Raw genomic sequence first — 11,562 nt, 5'->3', positions numbered from 1 at the left:
TTGCTTGAGATGCTTTTAATATGTAAACATTTTTTAAAAAAAGGAACTCCATTAAATCCAGGCTTTAGGGATCACACGTTTCTCAAAGTTTTACATTAGCAAGTGTTAAGGCAAGGATGTGGGATATAGAACACAACCATGCAGCTACACCTAATGCAACAGTCCAGATAGAGATTATCAAGTTAGGTGCTCATTAATAGATTTGAATTGACAGACATAAAATACATGCACATCACTGGGAAAAAGACACATTTGTGACCCCAGTGATCAACTTGAATCTCCAAGTTGGGGCATTTAAACACACTGGCTCTTACTGAGAAAACCTGTTACACTATCACTGGTTGTCATTTGCCACTTGGTCATGCACCCCTCATCTTTATTCCACCATTGATACACACAGCACAACTGCTAACATGCCTGCACCCAACATGGATTAGTTGAATTGGGTTATCAATTTTGGGACATTGACCTGAAGATGGGTAGAAATACATATCTAGTTCCCACACATCAATAAGAAGTGGACTGAAACAGGCCAAACTCTGGGAGTCTTTGCAATTTCACCCGTTGACTAGATATGAATGCATAGCCCACATGTGAAGAACAAAGTTATTCACTGTGCCATGTAATCCCTCATAAATACTCTGGACAGTGATCCAAAGGGAAAAAGCCATATCATTTACTACTGTTGTCCAGGAACCACTTGTAATATAGGGAGAACTCAATGAAAGCATAAGCTCAAGTCATATTCATTTTGCAATATCGGAAAGTTTCCATGTTTGGATACCAATAAGATCATTTTTCACGGAGCTTTACCCCACTTCCCAAGAAAGAACAGTCATCAAGTTAGTCAGGCCCCTGGGGTAAACAGGCGACACTCGAGTATTGAAGAATCCATTTCTGTAAAAAAGTCAGCGAAACATTTACATTCATGCTTCTTATTGTCTGCAAAGGGCTCAAAGCAGCACAAATTCTCAAGATATGAACTATAAAAAAAGGCAAGCACAGATTAACAGTTGTCCATAAAGCAGCATTACTATCAATTATTTATAATCACAATAACTAATATTTGCACCACACCTGCTTTAACCGTTTGTTGAGATGTACTGTACACATACTGGCCACATGACTAGCAATAAGAAAATTATTTACATTTTTTACATTAATTTAGTAATGATTGCTGTTCAATTGGGCAAATTAAAATCCCTTCCAAGTCACTTTTGCTTAATACTGTGCTAGCATTCCAAGTTGCCGTGAAAAGCAAATCTTCATTTTGGACTTCACAACTAAGGTCCCTTCCTCCCCTCCCCCATTTCCTTCTTTGTCATCCAGAGGTAGACAAGACTGTTCTGATATCTCTAGCCAGTTCACACGGGAACAGAACCAGTTATATCCATTTCCACCTAGACAATCAAGAACATCACACTGTTCCCAATAGGACTTCACAAGACAACTCTATTTGAGGGGTAAGGGTCCAAACCAGATGTGGTGCCTGCCTTCAATGTAAGGATTTCTTTCACAGTCTTAATCACAGTTGTCACCACAAGGGACAGTTGGCCACAGGAAAATCTGCATACAATTTTAGAAAGTGCTCAACAGATTTGAATTAAATAGCTCAGAATGCACTATATCAATTAAAACTCAAAAGCTATTTGAACAATTTGAATTCCACGATCACAGAATACTGCCCTAAGAATAAAATATTTGTTATTTCAGTTGTAATGCAATAACTCCTTTAATTAATAAGTATAAAAAGGTGTGAAAAATAAGGCAAGCAAAAAACTACAGCCTTTCAACCTATGGCGGAAGAAACAAAATAAATTTAACACACGGGTCTCCTGTGAACATTTTGTGCCAGTGGTCAAACTCAGGTTTTAATCAGTCTGTTCTTCCAACCAACAGGACCACAATTTCTGCTCATTTGTTGACGCAATGTGGCCACGACAGTCCACCGCATGCAGCTGATACAATGATGTAAACGACAATCTGAAAGAACAATGATTGAGCAACACTGAAGCAGAGATTTATTGAATTCTCCTGCCTGGTCGCTCTCCATTCTTATCCTAATTCCCAGCATTATGTTGCTTTTTTTTAATACTCCTAATAATAATATTTAATATAGTTATTTATCACATCTTTGAGACATCTCAAAGCGCTTCACAGGATATACTGTTTTCACTTATCCAATTACCTTTTAAATTGTTATCATAGCTACTTGTGACAAAGATTCCACTTCTCAATAATCCTCTAAATGAAAAAAATGCTTCCAGTTTTCCCCTCAACTCTTCGAATAACAGACCTGATCTTATGCTCCCTTGGTCAATTTAAGAGTCAGGAGGAATTACCTTTCACTAGTTATTCTTTGAAGTCATTAAAACACAATAATGGTTTGTATTTAATATATTCTTGGTTCCAAGAGAATACAGCAATTCAGTAAAAGGGACAGATGAGATTCATGGTCGGGAGTTAGGAGGTCACAGAGATAGGGTGAGGCGAGATCATCAAGGGCTGTGTAGGTGAGGACCAGGATTTTGAACTGGATCCTCTGAAGGATAGGGAGCCAATGGAGTCGGGTGAAAATGGGATCACGGAGTTTGATAGCCCTCGGAAAAGTCACTGAAGAGGATCTCTGCTGGAAATGGTCACAAAAAGGAGGGAGGTAGGGTAAGTGATGGTTTGGTTGATCCTGCTAACCTGAGTTTTTAGGTAATATGTATTGCATGCAATAAGAAATCCAATCATGAATTAAGATTTGAGATTGTTCCTTAAATGTTAGTCTGTGTAGAGTTGAAAATGAGTAGTTACCGAGATATTGCCTTTGGTTCAGGGCCCAGCTAGTGTGAGGAAGCCTCCCTAAACACCACTTACTGTCTATCCACACCGACCTCCTGCACACTGTTTGGACAGAGGATGTGCATGACTCACATCAGCTTCAATACTCGTGACTGTAGTTCAATACTCATAACTGAGCCAAAAACCTTACCCTCCCAGCACTTTTGGAGAAGTTACGATTTTAATTAGGAGCTTCGAAGCAGTTGTTACAAGGCGGGAGTGTCATTTGATAATTATATATGAAGGGAGAGTCTAATAGATTAATTACCTTATTTACTTCCACCAAAATATCTGGTTTCTCTCCCCTCCCTCCCGCACATCTGTGTTCATTAAGAACCCAAATGGTAACTGAACACTGGCAGCAATACAGAGAACATTGAAAAACAGAAGGAAGTAACAACGTTTTGTGCAACATAGTGGGAGGGAGGGAGGGGGGGAGAAAGAGGGGGAGGAGAAAGAAAAAAAAATTCAACGATGTTGCAATTCTATTCCATACTACAAGGTCCTCAGACACTTGTGTCTTTTCACTTTCCAATGAAAGACTTGGCTCTTATAGAGGGAGGCACTGCCCACTGCGAGACAGCACAAGGTCACACGTCACACCTACATTATACATGTTGGAGAAGCGTATACTTACAATGGCAACAATGACAATAATGAAAGTCAGCTTGAGGTTCTTCATACACATTGCTCTGGCCAGGTTTCGGCTGGTGGTTTTAAATGAGACCGACTAAGGAAGAAACCAAAGGGCGGTGGGGAAGAAAAAGAAGTCAAACTCTTATCCAGATAACAATTCAACGGAAATCTGCTTTCAAATGCTAATGCTACCTCATCTCACAAATCCAAACAAGAGCTACCTTTATTGCCTCCACGCGATCCTTTTGATTAATCTCAGCCCCGCCATCTTTTCTGATCTTAGATGGCATTCTCATACCTTCCACCCCATTGATAAAGCAGTCTCGAAGTTTGGTTTTCTCCAGCAAGTCTCATCTCTGAAACTCCATCCTGTGCTGGACTAGAGAGTGAACCTTGCAAAACCTATCAAAGACAAGGCTACCTAGTGCCTTTATTTCCAGGGCTCACAGCATGACCAGTTCTAGCCAGGCTCCATAGACCCCCTATCACCAAAACAGATAGATTTCAAGATCCTTACTCATTTTCAAATCCCTTCATGCCTTGGCACCTCCCTACCTCTCTGATCTGCTGCCTCCGCTCATCTGGCTCCAGCCTTCTGCATGTCCCTCGTGTCCTCTGTTCCACCATTGTCGGGCTCACTCACTGACAATTTTGATGCAATTCTGTACGAGCACATCAAACCTAGGCTCAAACTCATCCAGCATGCTTCTCCTCATCTCCACTGAAGTAATCTACACTGTGCCAATATTAATGCAGTAAAGCTCCAGTCCCCACCATTGCTCTTGCATTCTTCAAGCCGAGAGCAAAAGATCACACTGGTCCATTGCACAGTACAATGTGAGCAGATTTGTGCTCACTTTAACACACACACCCCCCAGTACTAGCACTAATGGTTTTGTTTTTAGTAACATTTTGAAGCGTATAAAAATATATGAAACTCACCGAATCTACTAGATTCTCAGTTTTGTCGATTAGAAGCTCTAATTTTTCCCCTCTTTGAGCCACCAAATCTGCAGATGGGGGAAAAAAAAGCACCAAGTCAAGCCATAAAGAAAACAGGCAGCCAAACAAAACAAACACAGGAAACTAAATTTGGTTATTTCTGACTGAAGTACATTGCTAATACATTTCAATTCTGACAAAACAGGATTGCTGTATAAAAACAAGCATATAAATTTGGTGAACTTGGAAAAGAAACAAAACCACAACATTTGTTCCACAAGTCTTCACATCTAACTTAAGCTGCTCTTTAAATTGAACATTTTATTGGAAGCCATGGGTCTCTAGTCATCACAAGAGGTCAAAGATAAAAGTCAGACTTCACTTAATATTCTACTGAAGTGCCACAACAGCAGGAAAGAGGGGACTTATAAAGCTCACACATCTTGTATTTAATTACAGAGTCGCACAGATCCTTATGTTATTATAATCAGGAATGGCTCATTTCATCCATGATCAGCTAAACAATTAGTATTATCTGTATAGTAAGGTGTGATACCGTGAATGTAGTAATACAGCCTTAACAAGGAGGGTGGTCCTAGTGGGACAAGCAGCAGGAAAGCCTGCCAGCCTGTAAGCTATGCGGTTCTAGCCTATTGGACTCCAGCAGTACTCTGACGCACACTCTGGGTTCTCAAGCCTTGGCTGTTGCCAACCTACACCTAATACTTACAGGAATAAGGTAAGTAGGATGCGTTCCTCCAGGGAGAGTGTGTGCAATCCATTTTGACAATCTTTCTCTGGGATTTCAATGTGTAGGTGAGATGCATGGGATTCTCAGTTTGGTTTGGACACTCTTAGACACAGTGATGGGTTTACCTGGCTGCCCAGTGGAGTGCCCACCCCAATTTTTTTTTTTTAAACAATACTGGTAGCTCAAAGATGTGACACGATGAGCCCAGAGTGCAGCTTCATGCTGGCATCATTTCATCTGGCAACGGGGTATGTTCTGAATCAGGTAATAAATCACAAGCCTCGGGGAATCAAGCTACCAGTAGCCTATGGAGCACTAAAACCCACTCGGCCAGGGAACAGTGTGAGGCAACAGTAAATGGTGCTCCGTGGCAGAGAACCTTCATTATTCCCTTTTCAAAAGACAAAGTTCCACATTTTGGTACGTACCGATATTTCGAACCATGATTCCTTTCAACTCATCTACTTGCACCTGTGTCTCTGTAAGACGGTCTGTGCTCTTGTTTTCTGAAAGATGTCTCTGAAAAGAAAATATTTAAAAGTTAACGCTAATAATACTTGCATTGTATAATAGCATCTTTCACTCAGAACAACATCAAAACATTTCTCAGGATATCCAGTAAAAGTGTAGTGACCATTTATAGGAGCAAGTGACGGCCCATTTGCAGAGCAATGCACAACAAACAGCCATGAATTGAAGGGCTACAGGATTGTTGGCCAGAAAACTGGGTTAAACATCCCTTCTCTTTTTTAGTGCCATGGGAAATTTAGTGTCCACCTGCAAAGGCAGAGAGGAATCTCAGTTTAATATCCCATCCTAATGTCACCACCTCCCTGCAATGCAGCACACCCCAGGTCTGCATTGGAGTGTCAGCCTAGCTTATGTATTTAAAATCCACAGGCTTCAATACAACACCGACAACGTGGTCTTTTAAAGATACCACACCATTAAACCACTAGCTTTGAGGATAATGGTGTACATTAGTAATGAGTTCACATTATTCCATGTGAAAATAGAATTTAATGCAATGCATTAGATTAAAAGACCATTTGTTGCCAATTATTATTTGGGCCCCAAGTCTCCATTTCTACTTTTAAACTGACCGTTTCTAATTAATCTCATATTGTTAAAAGCATTACATAAATGCAAATTGTCAGATTGAACCAAATGTCCTCTATGCTATCCTTATTAAATTAATACTGCTTATAAGGCAGCTTGAAAATATAGATGCACCACATGGATTACACAATGAGAGCCATGAGCCAGAGGGCTGATAGTCAGTTTGGTCATCACTGATAAGAGATAACAGCATTAAACATTTGAGAACAAGATATTCTTTCTCCAAAGACTATATGGCTTGGCACAAAGACCAACCCAGAGATACAAACACAGTTCATTACTTTGTACCAAAGCAAGGCATGTACACAAGCACAAATCCCACTTTGTCCATCAGTTTTTGTCTTCAGTATAGAAGAGCACAATAGATTCAATGTACTAGTTTCAGTCTTAATCCTATTTGTTGTAGCCCATATTCTACATGCAGAAAACAGATTGTCTGACCCACTCTAGTTGACTTGGGCAGACCAATAAAGATGCTGACATTAACTACAGTCTGGTAACAATTATTGCCAATGCCTACATAAATAAGCTCTGTCCAATACAACTTCTCTTGAAGCTGCAGAAAGGGCTTCAGCAAATTATTTTGACATCAGAGCCCTACCCTATTCTCACTTGATGTATACACATATGGAGGTCACTGAACAGAAGTCAGGAGAGGAACACTGACTGAATTTTTTTCCATGAGCAGAGAGATTGTCACGTTCCAAGTGCTGGAGCAGCTGAAACACCTAACTTGGCAAAGACTGAGAAATCTGACATTTTCTAGATTGTATGGATTTGTGCTACCCCTGGGCTATGTCTTTGCTCATGTGGTGAAGAAGTAAACATTTATATTAATGCAGGTTAGAGTATTCAGTGCAGATTGACAGCAACATTGTGAAAGGTATTGCTCTCCAAAGACAATGCACATTGCTGAAACTGAAAGCAAACTGGTGACAATGTCTACAGAAACTGCTGATGTCATTTTAACAGAATATTTCAATACAAAAACTAGTTCCATAAGCAACCCAATCATGCACCATGTCTACTCAGCACACAGCATAACTAAGGTATTTCACAACAAATACTAGTTTGTTCAATTACAAGTGAAAGATTAACAACACCAAAAAGGCTCACCGAGCCCACATTGAACGACTGTAGCTAAGACAGAGGCTATGGAAGCGATTGAGAAGAACAATGCCAGGTTTAAGAACAGTTATGAAAATAAATATACTCTCATTGGAATTTTTTTAATAAATATTAAAGGGAATCAATAATGTAAATAGTGGGTTATTTTGTGCAGAATCAGCAACCAAGATTACCAGCTATAAACCAGACATATCGAACCCAATGTTTAAGCAACACATGTATATTACACACTCCAACTCAAAGCAGCTGTCTAGAATCACTGTGTGTTGCTCCCCACATGTGCAATGTAATTGACTATTCTAGGCTTGCAGTGCATCTACTACAATTACTACACAAAACAGTTTATGGACATCTCCGAGTTGAAACTGCCAGGTACTCACCATCTGTGCAGACAACACATTGGAGAATTCGCTGTTCATTGCATAAGGCAGTGCTGTCTGAGCCCTTGAACCATATGTGGTTTGAAACCTTTTCTTGATTTCATTTAGAAAACAGAAGGCCTTGGACCTTTCGAAGTCCTGTACAACATTAAAGGAGAGAATATTATTGGAACGGATGAAATTCTCCTGAAAAATCCATCTCACCCCCTTCCAAATCCCATCTGAAGACCTAGATATTGTATATTGGGGCCACTTCCCTCCACACTCCCTCCCAGCTCAGCCTTTGCAAAAGGCGTTTAAGACATTCTTCCAGCAAAAAAGGTATTGTACATAAGTTACGTAAAGGTTTGAAAAGATAATTGGATTCGTACTTGAGTGGGATTGATTGGATAGCTCTTCCAAAGAGCCGGCACTGGCAGGATGGGCCAAGTGGCCTCCTCCTGTATTGTAATATGATTCTACATGGACCAGGTTTCTCCACAGACAAAGCATCTTGCAATTGAAATCGATAATCAAACAAGTTAAAAAAAACATGCCTACAGCATGCCACAATAGATGTCAAACTCACTTTTGAAAATTGCATTTGGAAGACTAATTACTTAGAAACAACAAACTCCACACAAACTCAAGGCATATGCTTCTAAACCCCAATATTAAACCAAGATTCCAGACTTACATCATCTGTGATGCACAGGTAGATTATCCTATCCTGGCAAATATAATGAAATAAGTAGCTGTGGAGAAATAGAAAGTGGTTAGTTATGCAGCAGTGGCAACAGTTACATTTTTGGGGGCTTCATCATTATCAATATTCTGGTGTACAGCATCAGTCTGCCCTACCATCAGCAGGCAGGCCTTTAGCCTCTTTGGCCCCACATCATGGATCTTTATTCCAGTCCCCTCACCCCATGTCCTCCTCACATGAAAGGCACTGTGTAAATGTAATTTGTTGTACTGTGTGACAGATTGCTAATTTAGTCACCAAGTGGGGGAGAAGAGAAATCTGTATTTTATACATTTATTAATCTATAGCATACTTAAACCCAACAATCGTGTCATTCATCTTCAATAAGATAAATGAAAATTCACCATTAATTCATTTATTTATTGTTCACTAGCCTTTGTTTCGCTTTTAAAAAAGTTGTACAGTAACCTCTCATCATCTCTCAGGCCTGGTTGCAGCCGAGAATGATGGAATCTGTACTATTCTAACATAAAATCAGTTTAGGGAGGTATCAACAATTCCATGGACATTGGTCCACAGGGAAAAACTAGTCCCTAAATTGGCAAATAATTGGCAATAGCATTCCAAGTTGCCACATGATGGTCAGTGTAAGAAAAGGCACAGGTGCAGCAGAGAATGTTCTAAGATTGAATTAAGTCTTGTTTGCTGAAGAAAAACAAATATGCTTATATGCTATATTCTTTCCACATTGTACTACTTCCAATACACACAGTCCTCACTTTGTTGAGCACAAAAGATTTTTTGTTGCAAGAAATACAACTCAAACACCAGATTCTTTAGTTGTGTGAGAGCACATCACATGGGTTACAAGGTTACAACTGTGAAAAGTTCAGATAACACTGTAAACAGCAGCAACAAGCTCCAGCAGGTTCCAATCTCTCCAGATTCACGTCCATATTCCTGCAGTTTGCCAGTGATTTCACATTCTCGTCATCAATGTTACAGAACGGCTTTAAGCGTTGCTATTTTATTTTTAAAAAGCTACAATATGGCTATAATGGGCCCTCTGACAGGAAGAGGATTCACTACAATGCATTATTTCAGAGAAGCACAGATTAAGAATTAATTACACACATATATATTCAAATTCAGCAAACTTGTCACCAAATCAACCAGCATATGCACGCCATTAGGCTTCATAAGCCAAAACCTTCACCATACTTACTTTCCATGGGAATAGGTCAGTTTGTTGTTTTCTGATGGAATCTTTGCCAGTACCTGTTCAGTCACTTCCAAGAAATTCCCTCCACAAAAGGCATGTTTTGCGAGGATAGTGGTGCCACGTGCGACTACCCCAAACAAAATTGCCATGGCTGCTCTAAAAGATGTCGTAAGAGACAAAGTCAAACCACAGTAAAAAAAAATGCAGACTGCAGTTAATGTCAGTTACACATTTGTAATTGAAGAGCTGAAATTTAAATTTGTCCTAAAATACCCCCCCACCCCCCCAAAAAAAAGTTAAATCCTGATAAGAAATTGGTCACTCAATCCACGATTGTTTGTGGGACACTGCTGTGCGCGATTGGCTGCCACATTTCACCCACAAATACAGTCAATTCACTTTACAATATATTCTGTGAAACACATTGAGACATCTCAGCAACATGATAAGTCACTGCATCAAATACAATGATTATTATTATTAAAAGACCTCACAGAAGTCAAATTGCCATGAAAAATTCTACAAGTGATCACTTTGTAAAAACTTGCTCAGACCTTGGGAAATGTATTTATTGGCAATTTTACTGCGAGATCAAAAACTGCCCTTTTACATCTGGAGGGAATAATTTTGCTCAAATGCCCTCACTGTGGAGTCCTGTAGCTCAGTAGTTAGAGCACTTGCTTTGCAAGTGAGAGACCTGAGTTCAATTCCAGGCAGAGGGCGAAACCTTGGGCACGTTTCCTTACTCCACACAGAGCCTAATAATAATCCCTCCAAACCAAAACAATAATAAATTGGTCATTTTCAATCTACGACTGTTTGTGGGACATTGCTGTGCGCAATTGGCTGCTGCGTTCGCCCATAAATATACAGTCAATTCACTTTACAGTGTGTTCTGTGAAGCGCTTTGGGACGTCCTCCCAACGTGAAAAGCGCTATATCAAATGCAAGAATTATTATTATTATAACCCCATTCACATCAGGAGGATGCCCAAAGCACTTTACAGGATCCTTCCTGTGAAGTGCAGTGACTGTGCATTTGCATGCAAACACAGCGGCCAATTTGACAATTCACCTGCAAAATACTGTCACCGCACCGTGCAGCAATCCTGCAAAGCACTCTGCGGCACGAAAGGCAGATTCAAATCCCAAGGATTGTTATATAATAATCTTTGCATTTAATATAGCACCTTACGATCACATCACAACCGCATCTCAAAGCACACTAACAGGATATACTATATAAAGTGGATTGGCCGTGTATATTGGTGGGCAAAACACAGCGCCCTGTTATATTACTATAAAATGCCCACAGCAACGTCCCAGAGACAACCAGGAAGCAAATGACCAATGTTATCTGGGGGGTAATCTGTTGGGCAGATCAGGGGTTGTGCCCCATTAACACAGCCTCTCAGAAGGCTCCACACACTCAACACCGAATCCCCCCCCACACCCCACTCCCTCACACACGGGAGGAAGAGTTAAATGGAGACATTACATTCCCCCCCACACACACACACACACAGCCCCTTAAGTCAACAGCCCCAGGACCGGGCGGAGAAGGAATGGAGCCGCCGACAGAGCCTCTGCTTTTACCCTGGAGCCGCCACCACCGCGGGAGCAGGAATGGCCGGTGTCTGGTCCGCTCTCCTGCCTCTCCCCCCCCCGGTGTGTGTGTATATACACAGCCGCCGCCGCTCTCAGCTGAGCCCAATCCCCACTGACTGCCTCCTCTCTCAGGCCTTGTTGTCGCTCCCCACACACACACACACACACGTCCGGTCAGCTGCTGGTGACTCACTGCGCACGCGCCTCACTCTCTTCCCCCCCCACCCGCACACACCCACAACACGCTCACTGCGCAGGCGCC

At 41.0% G+C, this 11,562-nt stretch overlaps 1 protein-coding gene across 1 annotated transcript; it reads right to left on the bottom strand.

Annotated features, from left to right (window-relative positions):
- Nucleotides 1–1,857: 1,857 nt before the first annotated feature.
- On the bottom strand, nt 1,858–11,530 carry sybl1 (synaptobrevin-like 1). Its single transcript, XM_007891398.2, has 8 exons — nt 11,289–11,530; nt 9,696–9,848; nt 8,462–8,519; nt 7,786–7,923; nt 5,587–5,677; nt 4,408–4,475; nt 3,467–3,559; nt 1,858–1,983 (listed from the first exon to the last, which is right to left on the bottom strand). Exons 2-8 carry the CDS (start codon nt 9,839–9,841, stop codon nt 1,915–1,917), a joined length of 663 nt encoding a protein of 220 aa, XP_007889589.1. The 5' UTR covers nt 9,842–9,848; nt 11,289–11,530; the 3' UTR covers nt 1,858–1,914.
- Between the last annotated feature and the right edge of the window lie 32 nt (nt 11,531–11,562).

Source organism: Callorhinchus milii, unplaced genomic scaffold, assembly GCF_018977255.1.
Source record: "Callorhinchus milii isolate IMCB2004 unplaced genomic scaffold, IMCB_Cmil_1.0 Scaffold15, whole genome shotgun sequence".
NCBI lineage: Eukaryota > Metazoa > Chordata > Chondrichthyes > Chimaeriformes > Callorhinchidae > Callorhinchus > Callorhinchus milii.
Note: the sequence above shows the minus strand (reverse complement) of the source record. Positions and strands in the feature narration are given on the sequence as shown.